The sequence below is a fragment of the Cervus canadensis genome, chromosome 7 (genome assembly GCF_019320065.1).
Source record: "Cervus canadensis isolate Bull #8, Minnesota chromosome 7, ASM1932006v1, whole genome shotgun sequence".
Taxonomy (NCBI): domain Eukaryota; kingdom Metazoa; phylum Chordata; class Mammalia; order Artiodactyla; family Cervidae; genus Cervus; species Cervus canadensis.
The window spans coordinates 89073948-89101334 of record NC_057392.1 but is presented as its reverse complement, the minus strand read 5'-3'; the positions used below and the strand labels follow the sequence as shown (position 1 = coordinate 89101334).

The following is a 27387-nucleotide window of genomic DNA, read 5'->3' as shown; positions in this document are numbered from 1 at the left end:
CATGTGTTGTTTTCCTGATGTCACTTGCTTATTTATGTTCACTGATAGCTCACCAAACTTCTTTAAGACAATTACTTTTAATTCTTTGTTAGGTAGAAGTATCTCTATTTCTTTAGGGCAGTTACTGGGGTTCTATTTTAGTTCCTTTGGTTGTGTCAAGCTTCCCTGCTTCTTTGTTTTCCTTGTTGCCTTTGTTGGTGTCTATGCATTTGAAGAAGCAGCACTTCTTCCTGTCTTTGCAGGGAAAGTCTTTTACCAGTCAGTCTAAACAAAGATTCTGTGTGGGCTGGCTGATGAGGTTCACCAGTGTTCAAGGGTCTGCAGCAAAGTCCCTTGCTCATTTCACTCTCCCTTCCACCATGGGAGATGTGTGGGCCAAAGGGATCGCTCTTGGCGTTGCGCTCTGATAAGTGATGCAGGTAAAGTGAAGCTACTCTTACTCTTTCCTACTCTTTACAATCTTTTTTTTTTTGTTTCAGTGCTCCACTCAGTACTGTTACTTCTCACCTGGAGTCCACAAATCTCATGAAAGTATTTTCTTCTGTGGACAGTTATAGAGTTGGTGTTACTATATTAGAGCTAGAACTTTCTATCCTACCATATTCTTGATGTCACTCAGATTTTTTTCTGGTACTTCTTTTGGTGGAAGAAATATACTTTGGCCCAGGCCTGCCTCAAATACATGAGGTATTTAATTTGAATTCTTTTTTTTTTTTGGAGTTGTATGTTTATTTAGAAAATGGTTCATGAAGTGAAGCAATTTGTTTCTATTTGCACAAGTTCTAATCTGGTAATTAATAACAAATGAGGAAGAAAACCATTCTTTTTTCCCATTAAAAATGTTCAGTTTTTTTTTTTGGATGGGCACCACTTAAAGATTCCTTTTTAAAACAAATCACAGTAAGTGGGCTCCTCTATAGAAAAATTACCCTTGCAAAAACATCTATGGTTAAGCTCCTACTCTTTCATTTTTCACCCAAGGAATGTTAAAATCCTAAAAATTACCATTAACTGGTGATGTGTATACTTTAATTTTTGACAAAACCTAGGCTACGGAGGTTAAAGCATCTGCCTACAATGTGGGAGACCTGGGTTCGATCCCTGGGTCGGGAAGATCCCCTGGAGAAGGAAATGGCAACCCACTCCAGTATTCTTGCCTGGAGAATCCTATGGATGGAGGAACCTGGTAGGCTACAGTCCAAGGGGTTGCAAAGAGTCGGACACGACTGAGCGACTTCACTTTCACTTTCAGGCTACTTTGAATGATTTGTTGAAGCTACCAGGCATATTTTTATAGTAAAATATATACTTGTGGTATTGTGGGATGGATAGGAATCAAAATGTATAGGTCATGTCCAACTGTATCAAAGTAATTATTATATCCCCTTTCCTCTCCCCCCTCTTTAAACTTAACAGTACTATGGGATATTTTAAAAATAAATTATGGCTAGCTAACAAAGTACAGAGTCTGTAAATAGCAATTTTGAAACTTTCACTTCCAAAGTTTTCTTAACCCTTCTTAATATATTTGATTATTTCAGTGTATTTCACTTGCTGTGATTTCGAAGGTCACACAATTGTTAACACACAATTTGAGGATAAATTAAAAGATCCTGGAGACTTGTCAATGATCTCACTGTCATTAATATTAATGCTTATAAATGTAGACATATTTCTTTTTCTCTTAAGATCTCCAAGATTTCTGTTCTGTAAGAAAGTGACATTCTTTCCTCTCTGATAGTCTGGGAATCTATAAGTCATAGACAGAAACCAACGAGTATATTGTGGCAACACTTCCATATGAGAAAAATATTCTTTGTTCCTCAATAGACTTATCATGCCTAAATAAGATTTTTATTGAAACTATGCAAATAATATAATAAAAGGTCACAGAACACACTAAAGTCATTCATTAATATGTACTTATTCTCAGGGTGATCTTTTACTAAATTGTTAAAATATCAAGTTATCTTTAATAGGTGGCTTCTCTGTTCTTATTTTCAATAGTATAATCAAAAAGTGGTTTTTGTTTTTCATTCACACTTGCCTAAAGGCCCCTCCTAAAGAAACATTAAAAAAAAAAAAATGATGACTTCAGTAAAGGAATTGATCACACACTCTTAACTACTGATTCTATAAGGAACAGCCTTTAGCATACAGCTCCCAGGAGCAGAAAGGATTTCTAGCATTCCTGGTATATATGCATTTAACTATGTGATAATAGACTTCCCCAAAACTCCAAATCAGACAAATAAGAAGCAATTACTTCAGACTGAATAACTCTAAAGAGAAAATTTAATTGTGCTTAATTTTTTTTTTTTTTTTTACTAAGTAGGAGAATATTTAGTTTTCTTCTTGATCTATCAACCTTAACAGGCTATCCTATTACAAACTGTAAAATTCTTTAAATGGTTTCTTAGTTAAGCCCTTAATATACAAAATAAACATAATTTGAAAAATGTTAAGAAGATGATTTTGTTTAATTCAAAGGTACATTATTGGTTCCTGTTGGCAGAACTGCTCAGAACAATGGTTAAATATTAGGCAAAATGGCTTTCATGTGTTCTGTGACTTTTTATTATAATATAATTATTTGCATAGTTTCAATTAGAATCTTATTTACTAAAGCATGATAAGTCAGTTGAGGAACAAAGAATATTTTTCTCATATGGAAATGTTGCCATAATATACTCCTTGGTTTCTGTCTGTGACTTATAGATTCCCAGACTGTCAGATAGGAAAGAATGCCCCTTTCTTACAGGACAGGAATCTTGGAGATCTTAGAGAAAAAGAAATTTGTCTACATTTAGAAGCACTGCAGGCAGAACTTAGTAGGGATACACTGGTTGTTTTCTGAAGGCAAGCCTTGTAATAAGTGATTTAACTTATGGCCCTCAGTTCTTTACAAACCCTTCAGAGATGAATTAAATATCACACTCTAGTTTCATATGGTTCACATTAATCACATTAATAAGAACATTTTGGGTTATTAATTACAATAAAATAAAATAAAACCAGCCAAATAAACAAAGCATCACATTATTGACACTGAATTAGAACTAGCTATACAAACATCTTTGGTCAAAGCTCCACTTAGGTGGGAATGATATTTGACCAGAAACAGGGACTGAGAGTGCAAAATAGATCCTTGCTCTGCTGCCTTTTTTATCAAGCACATTATATAACAGTTAGAAAAAAGGGAATTCATGTCCTCTTAAAAGGACAAATTTAAAGCAGGAACATTCTTTTAGAGCATTTTCTAAGTAAATAAAACCTTGAGCCCTTTTGCTAAGTTGCTATCTCCCTGACTTTTGAAATACTGATGACTGGAGATACACAATGACCTTTAGCCCTGGCAGATATAAAAATCAAGTGAGCAAACTGCTGTTTTCCCCACCTGGAACAGAAGACCTATAACTGTGGTAATATTTATGTTTGTTTGTTTTTGGGTTTTACTTTCTCTGTGTGTTTGGCTTTCTTTTGATAGCTGGTTATTCTGAAGTCATTTTTGTAAAACATTGCCAGAGGGGGAAAAATATTTTTAAAAGCTTGTGTCCCTCTGAGTTTTCTTTCCCCAGAGATGATATGGTGAGTAGCACAGTATCACTTGCAGATGGAGCAGGAACCAAAAAATTTCTAGTGGTTCAACTGAAATGTTTTACTGTGAGTTTGTCTAGTTTAGTTTTATAAACCTGCTTAACATATTCACAGTAGATCATTTATTCTTTATTTCTGCATCTTTTCACTGAATTTGTCTCAGTAAAATTACTTGCTAAAAATAGATGCTCAGTTTGAATAAGATCCTTAACAAATGTTAGATCCATCCTTGTTCCAAGGATGACAATATACACTTTGTGATCCTTCTAGGAAAGATTTTTTTAAAGACAGTTTTCAATTTTCCAGGATATGATTCCAAAATAGCTTGATTTTCAGTTGTATAGAAAAAGAGCCAGTAAGAGAAATGAGAGGTTGCCAATGATTCTTAATCCCTTATGTACTGAAAGGTTGTTGCTGAACGATGAGACGCGGGATTCTTGGCCTCCGGAGGAGATGAATTCAATCCGGGGCCAGAGACGAGGCTGGATCACTCAGAGCTTTTCTGTAATAAAGTTTTATTAAAGTATAAGGGAGATAGAGAAAGCTTCTGACATAGGCATCAGAAGGGGACAAAAGAGTACCCCTTTGCTAGTATTAGCAATGGAGTTATATACTCTCCAATGAATCCAAAGAATGTCTGGAGGCTGCAAAGACCTCACCAGACCCACTCCCATAATTTACATTTTAAGATAACAGAGTTGGCCAGAAGGTTTAATCCAAAGATTGTCCTCAGGCAGGATACATCCTTGTAAAGACCAGACCTACTCCCATAATTTATGTTTTAGGATAACAGAATTAGCCAGAGGGTTTAATCCAGAGACTGTCTTCAGGCAGGATACATTATTGTTATATAATCCTAAGGAATGTAGAGGAAAAAAAGTAAAAAAGTTTGTCCTTTCTTCCTCCTTGAATATCCCAGACCTCTCTCTCCTTGGGGACCCCTAGACTTCTTATCAACCTGCCTAGGAAATGACTCTCTCAGTACTAAAATCTTTGAAAGTAGTATTAGTATGTTCTGGATTCAAAAGGAAAATTAAAACTATCTCTTCATGGGAAGAAAGGATAATCTGGGGGACTACACTGCCTCTCAGTGGTTCATCTAATATTTTCCTCAATGACAAAATGTTTTATAAAATAAAAAATCTAAGTTAGTTCAGTTCAGTTGCTCAGTCATGTCCGACTCCTTGTGACTCCATGGACTGCAGCATGACAGGCGTCCCTGTCCATCACCAACTCCCAGAGCTTACTCAGACTTACGTCCATCAAGTCAGTGACGCCATCCAACCATCTCATCCTCCATCATCCCCTTCTCCTCCCGCCTTCAATCTTTCCCAGCATCAGGGTCTTTTCCAATGAGTCAATTCTTTGCATCAGGTAGCCAAAGTATTGGAGTTTCAGCTTTAGTATCAGTCCTTCCAATGAATATTCAGGACTGATTTTTTTTTTTTGTTTTGCTTTTTTTTTCGATGGATTTACATGTATTCCCCATCCCGATCCCGCCTCCCACCTCCCTCTCCACCTACTCCCTCTGAGTCTTCCCAGTGCACCAGGCCTGAGCACTTGTCTCATGCGTCCAACCTGGGCTGGTGATCTGTTTCACCCTAGATAATATACATGTTTCGATGCTGTTCTCTCAAAACATCCCACCCTCGCCTTCTCCCACAGAGTCCAAAAGTCTGTTCTGTATATCTGTGTCTCTTTTTCTGTTTTGCATATAGGGTTATCATTACCATCTTTCTAAATTCCATATATATGTGTTAGTATACTGTAATGGTCTTTATCTTTCTGGCTTACTTCACTCTGTATAATGGACTCCAGTTTCATCCATCTCATTAGAACTGATTCAAAATGAATTCTTTTTAACGGCTGAGTAATATTCCATGGTGTATATGTACCACAGCTTCCTTATCCATTCGTCTGCTGATGGGCATCTAGGTTGCTTCCATGTCCTGGCTATTATAAACAGTGCTGTGATGAACACTGGGGTGCACGTGTCTCTTTCAGATCTGGTTTCCTCAGTGTGTATGCCCAGAAGTGGGATTGCTGGGTCATATGGCAGTTCTATTTCCAGTTTTTTAAGAAACCTCCACACTGTTTTCCATAGGGCTGTACTAGTTTGCATTCCCACCAACAGTGTAAGAGGGTTCCCTTTTCTCCACACCCTCTCCAGCATTTATTGCTTGTAGACTTTTGGATAGCAGCCATCCTGACTGGCATGTAATGATACCTCATTGTGGTTTTGATTTGCATTTCTCTGATAATGAGTGATGTTGAGAATCTTTTCATGTGTTTGTTAGCCATCTGTATGTCTTCTTTGGAGAAATGTCTGTTTAGTTCTTTGGCCCATTTTTTGATTGGGTCATTTATTTTTCTGGAATTGAGCTTCAGGAGTTGCTTGTATATTTTTGAGATTAATCCTTTGTCTGTTTCTTCATTTGCTATTATTTTCTCCCCAATCTGAGGGCTGTCTTTTCACCTTACTTATAGTTTCCTTTGTAGTGCAAAAGCTTTTAAGTTTCATTAGGTCCCATTTGTTTATTTTTGCTTTTATTTCCAATATTCTGGGAGGTGGGTCATAGAGGATCTTGCTGTGATTTATGTCGGAGAGTGTTTTGCCTATGTTCTCCTCTAGGAGTTTTATAGTTTCTGGTCTTACATTTAGATCTTTAATCCATTTTGAGTTTATTTTTGTGTATGGTGTTAGAAAGTGTTCTAGTTTCATTCTTTTACAAGTGGTTGACCAGTTTTCCCAGCACCACTTGTTAAAGAGGTTGTCTTTTTTCCATTGTATATCCTTGCCTCCTTTGTCAAAGATAAGGTGTCCATAGGTTCGTGGATTTATCTCTGGGCTTTCTATTCTGTTCCATTGATCTATATTTCTGTCTTTGTGCCAGTACCATACTGTCTTGATGACTGTGGCTTTGTAGTAGAGTCTGAAGTCAGGCAGGTTGATTCCTCCAGTTCCATTCTTCTTTCTCAAGATTACTTTGGCTATTCGAGGTTTTTTGTATTTCCATACAAATTGTGAAATTCTTTGGTCTAGTTCTGTGAAAATACCGTTGGTAGCTTGATAGGGATTGCATTGAATCTATAGATTGCTTTGGGTAGAATAGCCATTTTGACAATATTGATTCTTCCAATCCATGAACACGGTATATTTCTCCATCTGTTTGTGTCCTCTTTGATTTCTTTCATCAGTGTTTTATAGTTTTCTATGTATAGGTCTTTTGTTTCTTTAGGTAGATATACTCCTAAGTATTTTATTCTTTTTGTTGCAATGGTGAATGGTATTGTTTCCTTAATTTCTCTTTCTGTTTTCTCATTGTTAGTATATAGGAATGCAAGGGATTTCTGTGTGTTAATTTTATATCCTGCAACTTTACTATATTCATTGATTAGCTCTAGTAATTTTTCTGGTAGAGTCTTTAGGGTTTTCTATGTAGAGGATCATGTCATCTGCAAACAGCGAGAGTTTCACTTCTTCTTTTCCTATCTGGATTCCTTTTACTTCTTTTTCTGCTCTGATTGCTGTGGCCAAAACTTCCAACACTATGTTGAATAGTAGTGGTGAGAGTGGGCACCCTTGTCTTGTTCCTGATTTCAGGGGAAATGCTTTCAATTTTTCACCATTGAGGGTGATGCTTGCTGTGGGTTTGTCATATATAGCTTTTATTATGTTGAGGTATGTTCCTTCTATTCCTGCTTTTTGGAGAGTTTTAATCATAAATGAGTGTTGAATTTTGTCAAAGGCTTTCTCTGCATCTATTGAGATAATCATATGGTTTTTATCTTTCAATTTGTTAATGTGGTGTATTACATTGATTGATTTGCGGATATTAAAGAATCCTTGCATTCCTGGGATAAAGCCCACTTGGTCATGGTGTATGATTTTTTTAATATGTTGTTGGATTCTGTTTGCTAGAATTTTGTTAAGGATTTTTGCATCTATGTTCATCAGTGATATTGGCCTGTAGTTTTCTTTTTTTGTGGCATCTTTGTCTGGTTTTGGAATTAGGGTGATGGTGGCCTCATAGAATGAGTTTGGAAGCTTACCTTCATCTGCAATTTTCTGGAAGAGTTTGAGTAAGATAGGTGTTAGCTCCTCTCTAAAAATCAACAAAGCTAAAGCTGGTTTTTTGAAAAAATAAACAAAACTGACAAACCATTAGCAAGACTCATTAAGAAACAAGGGAGAAGAACCAAATTAACAAAATTAGAAATGAAAATGGAGATGTCACAACAGAAAACATAGAAATAAAAAGGATTATAAGACACTATTATAAGCAACAATGCCAATAAAATGGACAACCTGGAAGAAATGGACAAATTCTTAGAAAAGTATAACTTTCCAAAACTGAACCAGGAAGAAATAGAAGATCTTAATAGACCCATCACAAGCAAGGAAATTGAAACTGTAATCAGAAATCTTCCAACAAACAAAAGCCCAGGACCAGATGGCTTCACAGCTGAATTCTACCAAAAATTTAGAGAAGAGCTAACACCTATCTTACTCAAACTCTTCCAGGACTGATTTTCTTTAGGATTGACTGGTTAGATCTCCTTGTGGTCCAAGGGACTCTCAAGAGTCTTCTCCAACACCACAGTTCAAAAGCATTGATTCTTCAGCGCTCAGCTTTCTTTATCGTCCAACTCTCACATCCATACATAAATACTGGAAAAAAACATAGCTTTGACTAGATGCACCTTTGTTGGTGAAGGAATGTCTCTGCTGTCTAGGTAGATCATAGCATTTCTTCCAAGGAGCAAATGTCTTTTAATTTCATGGCTGCAATCACCATCTGCAGTGATTTTGGAGCCCAGAAAAATAAAGTTTGTCACTGTTTCCATTGCTTCCCCATCTATTTGTGATGAAGTGGTGGGACCAGATGCCATGATCTTAGTGTTCAGAATGTTGCATTTTAAGCCAGCTTTTTGACTCTCTTCTTTCACTTTAATTAAGAGGCTGTCTAGTTTTTCTTCGATTTCTGCCATAAGGGTGGTGTCATCTGCGTATCTGATGTTATTGCTGTTTCTCCTGGCAATCTTGATTCCAGCTTGTGCTTCATCCAGTCTGGCATTTCTCATGATGTACTCTGAATATAAGTTAAATAAGCAGGGTGACAATATACAGCCTTGACCTACTCTTTTCCCAGTTTGGAACCAGTCTGTTGTTCCATGTGGTTCTAACTGTTGCTTCTTGACCTGCATACAGGTTTCTCAGAAGGTGGTAAGGTGGTCTGGTATTCCCATCTCTTTAAGAATTTTCCAGTTTGTTGTTATCCACACAGAGGCTTTGGTGTAGACAATAAAGCAGAAGTAGATGTTTTTCTGGAACTCTCTTGCTTTTTTGATGATCCAGTGGATGTTGGCATTTTGATTTCTGTTTCCTCTGTCCCTTCTAATCCATCTTGAACATCTGGAAGTTCACGGTTCATGTACTGTTGAAGTCTGGCTTGGAGAATTTTGAGTATTACTTGCTAGTGTGTGAGATGAGTGCAATTGTGTGATAGTTTGAACATTCTTTGGCATTGCCTTACTTTGGGATTGGAATAAAAACTGACCTTGTCCAGTCCTTGGCCACTGATAATCTAAAATTTAAAAATCTAAAATTTATAGTAATTGATTTTTCAGTATTTTTTACCTCAATGAATTCCCGAGAATAACGGTAATGTAAATTATCTTGCACTATGTGTGTATATATATCCTCACTGATTGAACACCAGAAGCCATGATATTTTGTAGAAAGAGTTTTGTAGTCTCCTTTCCCTGAAGCAGGAATGAAGGAGGTTACAGGTAAAAGAGGCACTGATATGCTGTGAAGAAGATGGTCAAGTCAGGCTGAGTAGAGGGCATGGTTAACATGGGAAATCTCTCTAAACACTCATTGTCCTGAGTCCAGGCATTACTAAGTTGTTTTTCTTTGATACATATTTTGACATCCTGACAGTGGTGATGGTGGTTTATTTGCCAAGTCATGTCTGATTCCTGAAGCCACATGGACTATAACCTGCCAGGCTCCTCTGTCCATGGGATTTCCCAGGCAAGAATACTGGAGTGGCTGGCCTTTTCATTCACCAGTGGATCTTTCAAACTCAGGGATTTAACCCCAGATCTCCTGCATTGCAGGCAGATTCTTTACCAACTGAGCTACCAGGGAAGCATCCTGACAGTAAATCCTATAAATCAGAGATCTAAAAGTTCACCTTGAGAGCCCTACCTGTTAAGATGGCTTAAATCAACTTTGATGTGTATATTTCTAGAAGCCAGGAACTTCTAGAAAGACAGACAAAATTTGGTTTCAGTCGTCAAGGAGTTTATCATTCACTATAAAAAAGTGAATACTTCATTTTTGTCCCCTTAACATTACCAAGCATTTGTTGATGGGTTGAATAGTCAAAACTGTCAAATATTTCTCCTTTTTATAGTGCAATTTTATACTCTGCTGAAAGATATAATGCCAAAAATAGTGACAAAGTGGAAAAAAAAAAACAGGTTTCAAAAATCTGTGGGGTTACTCTATATTGGGTAAGGATCCATGGTGTGATGTCTGATTAAGGTTTTAGAGAAATGTCTTATACTGACTTCTGATCTTAGAGGCATAATTTACTCAAGACGTCAATGATTTTAAGTCCTAAAGTAGACTTAACTGGAAACAGGCACTATGTTGAAAGGATAATCTTAAGTCTTTAAAAATTCACTATAAGAAATCTGAAGAAACAAGGTGTTGTGGAAAAGGACCAGGAAAAAAAATATGCACTGAGTAATTATTTATCAAGTGCACTTTTTGGTACTGAGAATCAGTAGATTAGATTTCAGTACATTAGAAATAGATAAATACCGTCAAAAGGCAGCCAGGGACCAATTATTTCCGCCTCTGTCATCTAACACAGAACAAGGAAGGTTACATGGTGATGAGGAAAGAAAAAACCAGAGAAGGAGAATCGTAAGTGACTGAGCAACTACCTTACCTCCCAGATGAATTTTAAAGTGTAAATAGTTGAGTTTACCTGGCACTCTTCCCAGGTAGCACTAGTGGTAAAGAACCCGCCTGCCAATGAAGGAGACATAAGAGATGTGGGTTTGATCCCTGGGCTGGGAAGATCCCCTGGAGAAGGAAATGGCAACCCACTCCAGTATTCTTGCCTGGAAAATCCCATGAACTGAGGAGCCAGGTGGGTTACGGTCCATAGTGTCACAAAGAGTCAGACACAACTGAAGCGACTTAGCAGGCATGCACTGAATTAACAAAAGTAAAACTTCCCCTTATGGACAATTATGCAAGAACAAGAGCTAAGTGACATTTTATTATAGCAAAGAGAGATTTTTTAAAATATTTGAGCCTTGTGACAGTAAATTTACTTCTGCCATAAAAAAATCTGGATCTTTGGCAGAGCAATCAGCATATAATTCATTATTAATAACAAAGAGCTAGATGACATCATATGGAAAGTTCAAAGCAGAAGACAACTGAACAGGAAGCAGAATCTTGGGGCTACAAATGAAGGGGAATATAACTTGTTACCCGAAAATATGCCACTTTGGCATAAGGATTATTTTGAGCTGAAGGTAATTTTGAAACAGCAGATACAGGAAGGGCTCTCTGCCCTCACCCATCTGATGTTATCAGGGAAAACATATGCCATTAGAAAACTTCCCTCTTTGCATTGGAAGAGGAGAGCACTCTTACCACTGGAAATAAGTCTACAGGGAGATAACTGCATAACCAACCTAAAATAGTAACCCTTACCCTTTGTTATTTCCCCTCTTATATTGTTTAGTCATTTCCCCACAGTTTATTAGTCCTAGAAGCTTAATTATTTGGGAATATAAATATAGTACAATGACTAGTTTAGTACAATGACTAAAAAGCTTAAATTTTTATATGAATATGATGCTATGTATGTAATTGACTGAAATGCAGGAGAAATTTATTGGGCTTTGCAAGAAAACCAGTTAATTACAAATTTAGATGTTTTTTTCTCTAGGGTTAAGCTACCTTTTTAGGCTTGGATTATGGGCTTCCCTGGTGGCTCAGAGGTTAATGCGTCTGCCTACAGTGTGGAGACCCAGGTTCGATCCCTCGGTTGGGAAGATCCCCTGGAGAAGGAAATGGCAACCCACTCCAGTATTCTTGCCTGGAGAATCCCATGGAGGGAGGAGCCTGGTGGGATATAGTCCACAGGGTCACAAAGAGTCGGACACGACTGAGCGACTTCACTTCACTTCACTTCACTTCAGGCTTGGATTGGGTAAGACGTCAGAGTGTTACCAGGCATGTTAGTTTCACTCAGTTGTGTCCGACTCTTTGCAGCCTCATGAATGGTAGCTCATCAGGCTCTCCTGTCCATGGAATTCTCCAGGCAAAAATACTGGAGTGATTTGCCATGTCTTCCTCCAGGGGATCTTCCCAACCAGGGATTGAACCTGGGTCTCCTGCATCACAGGCAGATTCTTTACCTTCTGAGACTTCAAAAGGAACTGCCAAGTATTTAACTGATCATTTGAAAATACAAGCATCAAAGACATCTTTGTTTCTTGTACAGCCAAGAAAAAATTGTGTGAATTGTCAATCAAGAATCTGATTTAACTATTTACCAATTCATATGTTCTCAAATAATTTTACCTGGATATGAAACACAAAGAAACCCATGGTCATCATCAAGTATCAAAATCTCACTATGAGGCACCACTGAAAGGTACAGATTGAACTTCAAATGTTTAATGTACATGAAAAACTCATGCTGTAAGTCCCTTTCTACCCCCCTGCACTGGGTCTAAATCCATAATTATACTCTTATAGTAGTCAACTATGTATGCATTAATGATAGGCATTTACTTTAGTTTATCTGGATGTACTAGAGACAACTTGCATCCCAATGTTAATAGAATGATTTTAACTTCAGGTTCCTATTTATAAATGTCAGATGTGTCTATTAAATCAATGATGTTCTTTTCTACAGCATCCTTCCAATTAAACCAGTTATCAAAACATTTTCATGTCAAATTTAGGATGTGAGCTTCTTGGTGCATATTAGTTACTTTTACCTTGTCATTATAAAAACTACTACCAGATTTTACTTTTACTCTATCAATAATCAGATTGTTGAATTTATAAGTCCAGGGCTTGTTTATACTGAAAATACAATTTAGAACTGATTGAGATTATAGGCATCATTACTGGGGGTACCAAAGAAAAAGTCGTGTAACAAATAGCGTGTTTGTTTTCTAGGAAATGTGATTTTAAAGTATCTGAAATAACCCTATTGTGAATAGCTCATCAAGGTAGTCTATGAGAGTAGTAGCGTTTGCTAGAACATCTCCTTTCAATTGAATTCAGTACCAATATCAACATAAAAAACTTAAGTTTGAAGATGTTTATGGAAATGCTTCCCATGGGAAGCACAGATCCAACTGTTGTTACTTTGATATCCATGAGTGATCAGTGTTGACCTGAGTGGATCCTTCTTGGAGCACTGACAGCCCATATTTCCTCTGGAATACCTTCATGTAGGCGAGATATCCTGGTCAATAAGGTGGCAGACTTTTTCCACAGGGTCCTTCCAGGTCCTTATGACTTTATGCATCAGGGTTTCTAGGAAAGAGAGAAGCTCTTTTAAATGTTGGACATGATTATGACAGGACTCAGTTAAATCAGTCACAGGACATAATTTCAGACACAAATTCATAAGCATGGCAATTATAAATTCCAATAGAGAGTCTGTGCTTGCTTGTAGGGCTCCCTCTAATTTTCAATAAAGCTGCCAGTAAAGCTCTAGGCCTTTTAAACATAAGAAGTTGTAAAATATTTCCCCATGAGTATTTTTTTAGAGTTTTATTCATTCAGCCTTCTTGTGTGCGGGAGTGAGGCTTACCATAATCTGCAAACATTTGTGTAACTCCCAGACAACAGTAGAAATAAATGACTTCTATAGCTAATAAGTTCTGATGTATCCAAAGTAGAAATTATGTGTTTTAATGTTACCAAGTTGCAAGTCTGTGTGCCCGACACATGGTGAGGCCAAACAATACCAAAACATCATAGTTTGGAACACAGAAAGGTTCATTGAGGGCCGTGCAAGATGGATGGCTCATGCCCTAAAAATCCCCAAACTTCCCAGAAGTTTTCAGCAAAGCCTTTTTATAGGAAAGGTGAGAGAGGGGTGTGGTTAGTTGTTGCAAACTTCTTGGTGTCAGATCCCTTGCTTGTGAGGTCCGGTTGTAGTGGCAGTCCCAGATGGGAAGCAAGGCATAAAGGGGCCTTTCCCTCCCTGGCACCAGCCTGCATGCTCTGTGAGACAGACAGCAGCTATGACAGTCCTGCTCAGCCTTTGGTTGGGCATCCTGGTGGGCCCCTCCTCCCAACCAAGCGAGCAACTGTCAACCAGCAACCAGCTAACACCCTGCTCTGTTACTGGTCAGTGGCACTGAAAGCCCCGCCCCCTCTCTATTGTATATAAAAGGACCCTGAATCCTGACTGAGGCGAGCAGGCTGTTCGAGACGCTAGTCTGCCATCTCCTGGGTCTGCTGGCCTTCCAATTAAAGTCATCATTTCTTGCTCCAGCAGCACATCTCCCAATTTATTGACCTGTCATGTGGCGAGCAGAATGAGCTTGGGCTCAGTAACAAGGTCGCGGTCAGATCATGATCTTCCTGTAAATATCTATCAAACAGTGTTATTCTCTGAAGGGCAAGGATCCTAGGCACAACTTCTTCCCTTTGAGGTCAAGGTTCTGGCTAAGAGGAGGCAGATCTCAGCTGGTGGCCCCCTCAGGGCCAAGTTCCCCAGACTCTGCCGTCATCAACGCGGAGGGGGCGACGGGGTCGGGGATGGGGAAGGGTAAGTTCCTCAGACTGCATCCCAGGTAGAAGGCCGCTGCCATTAAGTTGCAGAGACAGGGTTGAGGGAGAGGTTCACTGCTGCCTCAAGGCCTGGGCTATGGCCAGTGGGTGCCCCCGGCGAGGGCTCAGGAGCCCCGCAGGACAGAGGTCTCAGTCTGGTCCCTCGGCTGGCCTGAGGGCCCATGAGTTTTGGAGGGCCCCTGAGGAGAAGTCCAGGATCTGCCTCTTACCTCACTCTGAGCTTGACAGCCACCACTCTCCCCAACTATTGGCTGAATCCTTCTCTAAGGCTTGCTCATTGACCGTTGGTTGCTTGTGGGAGGGACCCACTGTGATGCCGACCAATGGCTGAGTAGGACCCGTTGCTAGGTAACAGGAAGCAGAGTAATGGCACACAGCAACAGCTGCCTTCTAAGAGCTGTCCTCTGTGCTCAGTTACGTTAAGAGAGGCTTTATTGCTGCCGGGGCCATTTAAACATCATACCCACCATAACTAGACAGCATCTTTTAACTTTCACCTTTTAAACTTCTTTGGGGCCTTTTAATTCTGTGAAATTCAACTGATGTCAGGTTCCTGGAAAGTTGATTAGGGAAAGCTTCCTGCATTTATTTTGGAAGTGGCTTCAAAGAATTCTACTGAGAAGCAGCACATCTCTTTAATAGTTTAAATAATTTCATCTTTTCATTACAAACAGTAAAAGTCTAGTTCCTCTAAAAATCCCTCTTTTTAGAACATTTCTTGGCCTTCCAATAATTCTGTCACCTATTTTTTTCTCCCTATTAGTACTGAGTATACACTAAGTCACTTACTATAGTAAATCTACCTTCACATATTTGACTTACAACAACCAAGTCAGTCTTACATACATATGAGAAAACTCAAGATATGAAGAATTTTACAAGACTTTGCTAATTTCCTCAAATTACAACTCACTAAAATTAATAAAAAGTGAGGAAACGGAATTTGTAGTATCCATAAGTGTTAGAGGAGAAAAAGTTTTAAAAAATAAAAAGAAATCCCTTTTTTAGTTAGATGATGACACAGCAGTACTTACCAAACAAATATGGACTGTGGTATATGAATATGGACAAATATGGACTGTTAGGTAATTCTCATAGTCCAGTCATATTTCTTTTAGCTCCTTTTATAGTCCATTTCTCTGTTTTATTTAACAATGTGTATTTTTGAAAATGAAGTTTCTTACAATATTAAAAGTGTGGCTTCTAAATTTGGAGACTGCCATAGGTTAATAGTTGCTTTTGAAACTCTGTCAGTGCATTTATCGCCCTTAGAAATTTTGTCCTTCGGGTCAGTGAGTCCTCCAGTACATCACTGACACCTGAGTAGGCAGTTGTAAAGCCTCTGATAAAACAGCCATCACTTTTCTATGGGTTATCTAAGTTCCAATTGATAGGAAAAATTCTCCCTTCAAGAAATTTACCTGGAACCTTGGAGCACAGTGGTGTGGTGGCAGAGGCAGTGTCCCTGAGGTGCCAGCTACAGCGACCTCAGTGCCTGTGAGGGGCCCCTGCGACCCTGGGAGGGCCCTCCACCGAGCAGACCAGGCTATGTACCACAGGCTTCCTTCCAGCCATCGATTGCCCCAAGGGGCTGCAGCACCTGGGGAGCCTTTAAAAAATGTCTCCTGTTGCATGGCAAACATCAGACATATATTTATTAATAGTACACATATTCCTTGTAAGTGCAAAACACAATTATAGTTCTCGTGTAACTGCTATTACCCTAGCTGCTTGTGCTGATTTAATTCCAGACCAAAACACAAAACAAGTATCCCACCCCATCCCCAAAACCCCCCAAGCTTCCAAATTTCAAAGAAGTCACCATAATATGGCATCAAAACCAATTTCAATTGTTCAAAGGCTCTTCATCCCAAACCAGAGGATGAATTATCTTGGAGAATTATCATGCAGTTTTTTCCAGCAGACGTTTTGTCTAATCTGCAAATGTTGGGCTCTGTTTTGTACAATTCTGTATTAGTCCCACAAATGACTTTTGTGTGTGTGTATGTGTGCGTGTGTGTGTGTGTGTGGTAAGATGTTTTACTGATTCCTAGATGGAAAGTGGTAAGAATCCACCTGCCGATGCAGGAGATGCAAGAGATGTGGGTTTGATCTCTGGGTCAGGAAAAGCCCCTGGAGTAGGAAATAGAAACCCACTTCAGTACTCTTGTCTGGAAAATTCCATGGACAGAGGAGCCTGGTGGGCTACTGTCCATAGGATTTCAAAGACTTGGACATGACTGAGCGACTGAACCCATGAGCACAGACTGTAAAACTCTGTGACATATAGCTGATAACAGATGCCTCAAGCATTTATGCAATTTGTCTGTAAGGCCTTATTCCCCTGTGAAGGAAAGAATTGTGGCAAAGCCAAATTACAAATCTTTCATGCACTCTAATTGCTGATACTACCAGCAAATCATCTACATTGAATGATTACAGATCCCTCCATGGGTGGGACAAATCTCTCTCTCACTTTTTGTTTTATAAATGATTTTTAAAAATGGAGTCCCCAAAGCCTTTGGGAATCCTTTGCCATAGATATGGGATACTAGATTCTGATATAAGCTAAAGCAATACTAATTTAGATTTATCTGTGAGAAATGCAGAGCATAGATCAACTACAATGAAAAACTTCGCAAACAATGATACTGAAATCAGAACAGTTGCAGGGTTAGGAACCACACATATAATGGAACAACACATATATTTACTTCTTTGAAATTTTGTAGAAAGCTTTAAAGTCACTGACCATTGATATAAAATTAACCTTCCTTCTTTATTGGAGGCATGGGAGTATTACAGAATGAGCATTTTTATTTTTTCATTTCATTTAGAATGAGCATTTTTTAAGCTACCCTTTATTTTTCTGATTCTGTTATAACTGGTTCTAGAGTTCAAAAAGTGATGCATCAACCTATTCCAGCTCAGAGTATTTGTCCCAAATAGGGCCACCCTGCCACTCTTTGCAGTATCCCTTTTCTTTCAGACAGCACACAGTGGCCAAATCACATGCCTTTTCCTCCTTAGAGCTCTGCAGACATTCTACCAGAGTATAGAATATGCTAGCTTTTAAGGTGCACAGCAGATATCTTCCCAGGAGATCAGGAGAAAGTAAGAAAATCTGAACTTCATTCAGAAGTCCCATTTTTATGGAAACCTCGGAGGAAGAGAAACATGGTGGATCCAATTCACCAGTATCTTACACTGATTTATCACCAAAAGGAAGTGAGAAATTCTCAAGGAAATTGCAAATTAAGTAGCACCACTATGACCATTTCACTAGTTTTTTGCTTCTGAGATCCCTGAACTTGTCAATTCTAATCAACTTGTCAATTATTTCCTAGCCTCTGGCCTTTCTTGTTCCCGTGTTCATTTCCTTGCAATAATTACATGTTTTCTCTTTGCTTTCCTTTCCTTCATGGGTTATTCAGAATAGAAATTGCTTCTTTCAGTAACGAGTTGCAACTAAGCAGCTGACACAGCAGTTTTAAATTTATTCCTTTTTTCTTTATTCTCTTCCAGATTGTCCCCCAAACTAAGTGGTCACTGTTAAGATTTAAGCAGTAGTCTACACTGTCCATCCTCCCACCTTTTCCCTAATTTGAGTTTGGATAATCAGTAAGAAAGTCAGGACAAAAGTGCTTAGGGCCATAGGGTGATGATGTGTCCTTGAGTCCATGACAATACTGTTTGAGCAAGACTCAATAAACCACTGATTTAAATCAACGTGGGAATATACACATCTTCTGGATTCACCATTGCAACTTCTCTGAGCTCACTTGTAGCAGAAAGTCTTCAATGATCCCTCATTAGTAACCCCTCTGCCTGGATTTCTAGAGTCCTTAGATCTTCCAGAGTCCTGTGGGTGGGTAGGCGGCAGCAGATAACTGGCCTCTCTTGACCACCATATTCTTTGATGTGGTGATCTTCTGAATGCGCTGGTGCCATCAAAGGAGTAGAGTCAACTGGTGGCAGGAGGTCATTCTTTGGCCAGTGCACATCTCCATGCATGAGGTTTTAAACTGGAAACCTGCACAGAGTACATTAGCAAACATCTAGGGCATTGGGAAAAGAGGTTTTTTAAAAAGTAAGGGACTTCCCTGGAGGTCCAGGAGTTAAGACTTTGTCTTCCAATGCAACGGGTATGAGTTCAATTCATGGTCAGAGAGCTAACATCCCACATGCCTCGCAGCTGGAAAAACAACAACAACCCAAAACATACAACATTAGCAATATTATAGCAAATTGTCATTGTTGTTTAGTTGCTCAGTCAGGTATGACTATTTGCAACCCCATGGACTGTAGCCTGCCAGGCTACTCAAGAGATTTCCCAGACAAGAATACTGGAGTAGGTCACCATTTTCTTCTCCAGGGGATCTTTCTGACCTAGGGATCAAACCCAAGTCTTGCATTGCAGGTGGATTATTTACCACTGAGTCACCAGGAACAAATTCAATAGAGACTTAAAAAATCATCCACATAAAAAAATATTAAAAATAAATAAATAAGTTATATCAGCTGGCAAGAAAGTTATGAAAACTATCCTGGGTAGCTTCCATAGCTGGTGATTCAAATAGGAAGATCTGATTTTCCTCATATTAAGATAAAAAAAAATGTAAATTAGATGGCACTTTGGTTTTTTTCCTGTAACGACAATCATCAGCTTAATACCTTGTTCAGTTGCCTTTTTCAAGTGCCCTTCATATGCAGAAACAATATTTTATTTAAGTTCTATGTCATCAGGTCTATTCATCATGTCTGCTTTCCTAGCTACATGGTACATGAATGAGATTGGACTCCTGGAGGTGGATCTGAGCTATGAGGTATATTCAGGCCTATAGGTTACTAGACAAAAGTAGTAGGACAACCTAGGAGCAGCATTACTTAAATAATTATAGGATTAAGAACTCCAAAACCAACCTTAGGAAAGTGAAACTCCTAGAAAAACTCCTAGAAACTCCTTAGAAAGACAGGCATACTGAATTCCAGGAATACATGGACTGTGACAGCTTTAGCTCATTTTGTAATCCTTTGACTAATACATGACTAAGTACAAAGTAAACATATAATATTTGCTTATACAATAAATGATTTTCATATGGTTAAACTGCAAGTTGGATTGCATATTCAGCATATGGTAAGCATCAGATAAATACTTTTTGGTTGAATGAATGAATGACGGAGCTTGGATAATAATGAATTCTCTATTTTCTTGCCCAAAGCCCAGTTCACTACACTACACAGTGGTTTTTGACTGTTAATGTCTCATTTTCATGGTGTTAGCCTGAAGTTGACTGGATTATTGGTAGGTGGATTTTTTTTAACCTCTTCTACTAAATTTTGCCACAAGTTAATCATAAAATCAGATAATCACTCAATCTTTAGAGTGATTGATGTTTATTTTTAAAAATTTTAAAAGCTTTTGCTTTTTAGAGTAGTTTTACAGCAATGATTTGGCGCAAAAATTCTCATGTGATAAAGGGACTCTGTAAGGCATTTGGGGGTAAGCAAGCAGCACTCACCACCTAATACTCTCAAAGAGGAATAAGGGATATTCCGGTACATCCCCTACCCCTACACAAACATGGCCTTCTCATTAATAATACCCACCCAAGAGTGGTACATTTATTACAATTGTTGAACCTACATTTATATGTTATAATCCTGTGAAGTATCTGTATTTATGTGGAAAATGGAGGAAATATCACTTATTATCAACTTGTTTGAGGTGGGGTATACTTGGGAACCCATGTCTGTGTCTGAAGAGTGTTCAGATCACCACAGATATTTGTTTGACACAGCTCCTATATAAAAGAAACCTCTTGGAAAAGCTGTAATAAGCACATTTTGCCCTGAATGGTTTCATGTTGCTTCGTTACCTCGCAAACCAAGAGTAAAAAGCTGTCTATTTGTTCTAGAAAATTCTTGCCCTTCTCATTTTCAGTGAGAAAAACAAATGGAAGTTTAAATATAGCCCAGAACAGCAATGCTGGCCTTTTCGAGGGTGGGGGTGATCATGGATACCGCGCCATGAAGGCCTCAGGGACACTTGGAGAGTATTAGGTGGTGAATGCTGCTTGCTCACCCCCAAGCACCTTGCAGAGCCCCTTTATCACATGAGAATTTTGGTGCCTAATCTTGTGGTTGGCTAGTCCAGCTTCTGGTACTTCATGTCTCAGGTCTCAGCTGAGAAAGGTGAAGAAGTCCTGGGCGAAATTGTCTCCTGTGGACAGGTAATCTCCACTATGGGTGAAGAACTTAGGCATCTGGCTTTGCTATGACTCCCACAGCAGCAGGGAATACTGGGACCAGGAGTCCTGGGACCAGGAGTACTGGGACCTGGAGTACTGGGACCTGTAGTACTGGGGCCAGGAGTACTGGGACCTGGAGTCCTGGGACCAGGAGTACTGGGACCTGGAGTCCTGGGACCTGGATTACTGGGACCTGGAGTCCTGGGACTTGACCACAGCTGGCACCATCACCCAGGGCTACTGAGACATGAGCGCCTGGTACTGTGCCCGGGGCCCACTCAATCCAGATCATGAAGGTGGAGGAGATAGCAGCCAGCAAGTACTGCTGACCAGCGATCAAGCAGTTTCAGGACTCCAAAATCAAGTTCCTGCTGCCCCACTGGGTTCTCCATAGCCAGCACAAGCCATGCTTCACCACCAAGAGGCCCAATACCTTCTTTTAGGTGCAGGCCCTCACTGACCCTGTGTCTGCCCAAGTAAAACTCAGTGGGAAAACTGGAAAAAAAAATGCTGGAAGCTTAGCTGATAAGGAATTGTCTACCTTTCTCGGGTCTGGGAGAGGGCGGGGGTCAGTTTTAAACCTTCTATAAGTTAGGCATGTAATCTTTCTTCCCTCGGTTTCTAAGAACGGTATTTGTAGGGACATGCATCATTACCAGAATAAAAGATCTCTACAGACATGAGACTTGAGTCTAGAGAATTACCAAAACAGACAACATTTTGCATATTTTCTAGCTGTCTCTTCATCTCTCTTCTCAGCACCCAAAGTGCTAGGACCCTTAGACTGCCCTCTGGCAGACACCAGAAAACATTAATTGAGGGACATACTTCAAAATACCTGAGCAATATTTCTTAAAACTGTCAAGATTATCAAAAACAAGGAAAGTCTGAAAAACTGTCACAGCCCAGAAAAGCCTAAGGAGACATTACTAGAAAATAGAAGGTGGAATCCTGTGTAGGATCCTGGAACAAAAAAGAAGTATTCAGTGAAAGATAAGAAAATTTGAATAAAGTATGAACTTTAGTTAATAATAGTATTTCAATATTAACAGAAGCTGTTAATAAAAGGGATAACTGGGTGTGGGGTATATGAGAACTCTCAGTAATTGCAGCTTTTCTAAATCTAAAACTCCAAAATTAAGGAAAAAATTGTTTTAAAGTGAAGGAGAAAAATGATGGCGTGATGCATGAGGACCTAGGTAAATACCAGCCTCCAAATGAGAAAAACTGGAAGATCATCAAAGATAACCATCGTCAAAAGTCAAAAACTGACACTGAGGACCCAGCTTCTGAAAATCTTATTCTTCTCTCACTCCACTGAGTAACAAGGTAAAGTCAAAATCTGTCCACAGAGCAACACTGTTGACAGCTCCTGGGAAATGGTTTAGAAGAGGATGGGGTCAATTTCATTGGTTCTTCATTTCAGACAACTGACTAGTTCTCCCCTTAAACTTAACACTAATGACCAGAAGGACATATGTCATTGCCAGAATAAAAGAAGATATTTCCAGACACACGTTAGGGTCCAAGTGCAAAGTGGAACAGAATTTTTGTGCATTCTCTGTTGGTTCTCACCCCAGCTGCTTCTCCAGCTCTTGTGCCCTTAGGCTGCTTTCTGGAGATTGGAAGTCCCCCCACTGATTATCTCCTAAGACCTGAACCTCATGAATTGCCCCCATACTCCCAAGTTTCTTATTTTTTAATGTCATTATAATAAATGAGGTTTCCCAGGTGGCTCAATGGTAAAGAATCCAGCCGCTGATGCAGGAGATGCAGGAGCTGAAGATTCGATCCCTGGGTCGAGAAGATCCTCTGGAGAAGGAAAAGGCAACCCACTCCAGCATTCTTGCCTGGAATATCCCAGTCTGTGGGGTCACAAAGAGTAAGATACAACTTAGTGACTAAGCACATAATAAATGACCATATTTCCAATAGCAATAGATTTACTCTGTGCCAGGCAAACACCCATGATCTGATTAGAATAAACCAGCCATCATGTCACATGTATTTTCACATCTTTCTTACTTTCTTAGGGTAGAAATGAGAACATATTATGATGGTAATGTTTTATAACTGCAGATGGATTTATTTGTTATAACCTAGTTGCTGTTATGCCTGCTGGTTTATTTGTGATTGTCTTAACAAATTACCACAAACCTAGTGGCTTAAAATAGCACAGATTTATTCTCTTATAGCTCTGTAGGTAAGAAATCTGAAATGGGTCTCACTGGGCTAAAATCAGTGTTGGCATAGTTGCATTCCTTACAGGAGTTCCCAGGGGAGAATCTGTTTTCTTGCCTTTTCAAGTTTCTAGAAGCTGCCTGTGTTCTTGAATTGTGGCCCCTTTCCATCATCTGAGCCAATCCAGTCAAGATGTTTTCATATTGCGTCACTCTGATAATAATTCTTTGGCCTCTGTCTTTCATCTTTTAGAGACCTTTGTGATTCAAGATATTCCAGAATAATCTCCCTATTTTAGGTGAGCTGATTAGCAAGCTTAATTCCATCCTTAACCTTAATTCTCACTTTCCATGTAGGACATGAACATCTGTGAAGGGTCATTTGTCTACCTACCACAGTGGTTTATTTGAGAGAATAAGCTTTAACTGTATGATGTCTTTCTGGTTTTCAAAGTTTCTAGACACCTACACTTAACTATAACTATATAGATTGTCCCTTTCATCTCTACATACCTACATCTGTAATTTAGCCTCATAAAATTACTCTTTCCCTCTCCCTCTATTTTTGAGGTAGTTTAAAGCTAGGAGATTTTGTTTGTCATCATCTCTCCTAAACCTCGTGTCCAGGCCCTTCTCATCATGGACTTCTCCTAGTTTCATTCCAAACACCATTGCAATTTTACAGTTGGTGTAAAATTCTTCATCACTTCTTCATCTCTTTAGTCATGTTCGTTGTAGAGAGCAAAGGACAGAAATCTTAATGTGAGACTTGTTTCTCCTGAAGTCAGAGAGATGCTTCCCCAGAGCCAGTTCTCTGAAGTTTCTTCGGATTCATAAACAGTGGTCATATTCTACCTGTAGAAACTATTTTGAAAGTTCAGTTCAGTTCAGTCGCTAGTCGTGTCTGACTCTTTGCAACCCCATGGACTGCATCACGCCAGGCCTCCCTGTCCATCACCAACTCCTGGAGTTTACCTAATCTCATGTCCATTGAGTTGGTGATGCCATCCAGCCATCTCATCCTCTGTCGTCCCCTTCTCCTCCTGCCTTCAATCTTTCTCAGCATTAGGGTCTCTTCCAATGAGTCAGCTCTTCTCATCAGGTGGCCAAAGTATTGGAGTTTCAGCTTCAGCATCAGTCCTTCCAATGAACACCCAGGACTGATCTCCTTTAGGATGGACTGGTTGGATATCCTTGCAGTCCAAGGGACTCTCAAGAGTCTTCTCCAACACCACAGTTCAAAAGCATCAATTCTTCAGCACTCAGCTTTCTTTACAGTCCAATTCTCACATCTATACATGACTATTGGAAAAACAATAGCCTTGACTAGATGGACCTTTGTTGGCAAAGTAATTTCTCTGCTTTTTAATATGGTGTCTACGTTGGTCATAACTTTCCTTCCAAGGAGTAAGCGTCTTTTAATTTCATGGCTTCAGTCACCATCTGCAGTGATTTTGGAGCCCGGAAAAATAAAGTCAGCCACTGTTTCCACTGTTTCCCCTTCTATCTCCCATGAAGTGATGGGACCAGATGCCATGATCTTAATTTTCTGAATGTTGAGCTTTAAGCCAACTTTTTCACTCTCCTCTTTCACTTTCATCAAGAGACTCTTTGCTTCTTCACTTTCTGTCATAAGGGTGGAGTCATCTGCATATCTGAGGTTATTGATATTTCTCCCAGTAATCTTGATTCCAGCTTGTGCCTCCTCCAGCCCAGCGTTTCTCATGATGTACTCTGCATAGAAGTTAAATAAGCAGGGTGACAACATACAGCCTTGACGTACTCCTTTTCCTATTTGGAACCAGCCTGTGGTTCCATGTCCAGTTCTAACTGCTGCTTCCTGACCTTCGTACAGATTTTTCAAGAGGCAGGTCAGGTGGTCTGGTATTCCCATCTCTTTCAGAATTTTCCACAGTTTATTGTGATCCACATAGTCAAAGGCTTTGGCATAGTCAGTAAACCAGAAATAAATGTTTTTCTGGAACTCTCTTGCATTTTCAATGATCCAGCGGATGTTGGCAATTTGACCTCTGGTTCTTCTGCCTTTTCTAAAACCAGCTTGAACATCTGGAAGTTCATGGTTCATGTATTGCTGAAGCCTGGCTTGGAGAATTTTGAAAGTAGGAAATACATTTATTGACCTATTATTTTCACACTTATGTCTTCATGGGTAATAATGTACCCAAAGGTGTGTGAGTACTCAATGAGAAATCATTTTCAGCAAGTAGAGTGGGGTTGGTTTTTTTTTTTTAAGGTTGGCATTTTTCCTTCCCATAGAAGGAAAATTTTTACTATTCATTAAACATTTTGAATGCAACTACCATAATCTTTCAGGTTTAATTTAGTAGCCGACTTGACTAATAGGAATTCACAGTTTCAAGGCTAAGATTAAGTAAGAATTAATGAACCTCTTTAAAGTGCTATGGTTAATTCAAAATTGTTCATTTAATCCCTAAGCTGTGTCTGACTGACTCTTTTTCCACGTCAGGACCGCCAACCAGACTCCTCTGTCCCTGAGATTTCTCAGCCAAGAGTACTGGAGTAGATGGCCCTTTTGTCCTCTAGCAGATCTTCCCAACCCAGGCCCTCAACCCATGTCTCCTGCTTTGGAGGTGAATTCTTTACCACTGAGCCACCAAGGAAGCCCAAGGTTAATTCAACTTAACATAAAACATAATCAAAACACCAATTCAATATGTTAATGTGTAAATGTAGCAATGATTAAGTAAACAAGTGCTGAACTTATTTACTTGTTAGGTAAAGCCAAACCAAAACAAAACCAAAACAAAAAAACAAAAAACAAAAAAACAAAAAAAACCCCACACTTGCTACAACACCGAGAAGAAAATTCCAATAATTTTGTTAGGAAGACAATGTATCTTTACTGTTACGTTAATTATGGTTTGAAAAATTTGCACCCTGGATAGGGTGACATGAATCTAGAAATCTGTTTTTGATTGGTTAAAATGAGTTTTATTGTTTATTGTTCAGTATAAAATCTTCGATAGGGTTCTAGGGTGGACCAGTGGGCAGGGTTTAACCATCCTGGCTGGTTAGACCCAGTGATAGTGAAATACAGTATCCTAATTAGATATGATCCAAGCTCTAAGTGGAAACTCTCTTTTACATGCAGAGGGCGACTCCGTCTGCCTGCCCAGGGCTGCTTGGCCCCCGCCCAGGGGCCTGCAGGTTGGTTCTTGCCGTCCTCCACCTTCAGCCGAACCAACGAGGACACCGCCTGCGTCTAGAGCAGCCTGGAACGTATCGGAGGGCGCTCGAAAGTGAGAGGAGAGCCGGGTGCGCCATACCGGACGTGGGGGAAAATGCTTTCTGAAAGCAGTTTGTTTTTGAAGGGGGTACTGCTTGGAAGCGTTTTTTGCGTCTTGATGACTGTGCTAGGACACATTAGGAAGGATTATGGGAAGAGAAGGCGCCACTCTGAGCATCACCACCTACAAGCTCCTAATGAAGAGATCTTGACACTTGCAGAGGGTGAACGCCCGGACCTCAGTGAAAGCTTTCGGGTATACTGTATCATCCTCGTGAAACCGAAGGATGTGCGCCTCTGGGCTGCCGTGAAGGAGACGTGGACCAAACACTGTGACAAAGCAGAGTTCTTCAGTTCTGAAAATGTTAAAGTGTTTGAGTCAGTGAACATGGGAACTAACGACATGTGGTTAATGATGAGAAAAGCCTACAAATACGCCTTTGATAAATACAGAGACCAATACAGCTGGTTCTTCCTTGCACGCCCCACTACGTTTGCTGTTATTGAAAACTTAAAGTACTTTCTGCTAAAAAAGAATTCATCACAACCTTTCTATCTAGGCCACACTGAAAAATCTGGAGATCTTGAATATGTGAGTGTGGGAGGAGGAATTGTCTTAAGTATAGAGTCAATTAAAAGACTTAACAGTCTTCCCAGTATTCCTGAGAAGTGTCCTGAAAAGGGAAAGATGGTTTGGGAGGTATCTGAAGATAAGCAGCTTGCGGTCTGCCTGAAATATGCTGGAGTGTTTGCAGAAAATGCAGAAGATTCTAAAGGAAAAGATGTGTTTAATACCAAATCTGTTGGGATTTTTATTAAAGAGGCAATGACTAATCATCCCAACCAGGTGGTGGAAGGATGTTGTTCAGATATGGCTATTACTTTTAATGGGCTGACGAGTAATCAGATGTATGTGATGATGTATGGGGTATATCATCTAAGAGCATTTGGACATGTTTTCAATGATGTGTTGGTTTTCCTACCTGTGAATGGTTCTGACAATGATTGAGAAGTGAAACAAGAATATGTATATTATCACTGTGTAAGACACATGTTGTCATTATTTGTGGTAAAACTATATACCCAACACAGCAGTATGTTTCCTTGTTTTTTTTTTTTTTTTCCTTTTTTCAGTTTGGTGACACTAGTTTATTTGCACATTGAAGTTTAGTAGTACAGTTTCAATTAGGGTGAGGTTTTTTTCTTGAAATGTATGAAAATTTTATG

General features: G+C 39.4%; 1 protein-coding gene, 1 long non-coding RNA gene and 1 pseudogene across 7 annotated transcripts; 2 read left to right on the top strand and 1 right to left on the bottom strand.

Annotated features, from left to right (window-relative positions):
- The first annotated feature begins 365 nt into the window (after positions 1 to 365).
- Positions 366 to 27387, top strand: LOC122445189 (C1GALT1-specific chaperone 1-like). Of its 6 annotated transcripts, none has more exons than XM_043474146.1 (4): positions 367 to 419; positions 19684 to 19766; positions 21873 to 22041; positions 26026 to 27387. In XM_043474146.1, the coding sequence occupies exon 4, from the start codon at positions 26216 to 26218 to the stop codon at positions 27167 to 27169; it is 954 nt and encodes a 317-aa protein (XP_043330081.1). In that variant the 5' UTR covers positions 367 to 419; positions 19684 to 19766; positions 21873 to 22041; positions 26026 to 26215; the 3' UTR covers positions 27170 to 27387. The 6 variants fall into 6 exon arrangements, with proteins under 6 accessions (XP_043330085.1, XP_043330081.1, XP_043330080.1 ...); XM_043474149.1 differs by lacking the exons at positions 367 to 419; positions 19684 to 19766 and adding exons at positions 3438 to 3449; positions 13754 to 13757 and having other exon boundaries at positions 21974 to 22041; XM_043474145.1 differs by lacking the exon at positions 19684 to 19766 and having other exon boundaries at positions 371 to 419.
- Positions 12957 to 14769, bottom strand: LOC122445191. The gene is made up of 2 exons (XR_006270471.1): positions 14668 to 14769; positions 12957 to 13189 (listed from the first exon to the last, which is right to left on the bottom strand). It is a non-coding gene; the product is annotated as an uncharacterized LOC122445191 (long non-coding RNA).
- LOC122445190 lies at positions 20273 to 21155 on the top strand (annotated as a pseudogene).

Excerpts from the sequence above, each read along its gene's own strand:
- LOC122445189 (XM_043474150.1), top strand. The coding sequence starts at position 26,216 with ATGCTTTCTGAAAGCAGTTTGTTTTTGAAGGGGGTACTGCTTGGAAGC.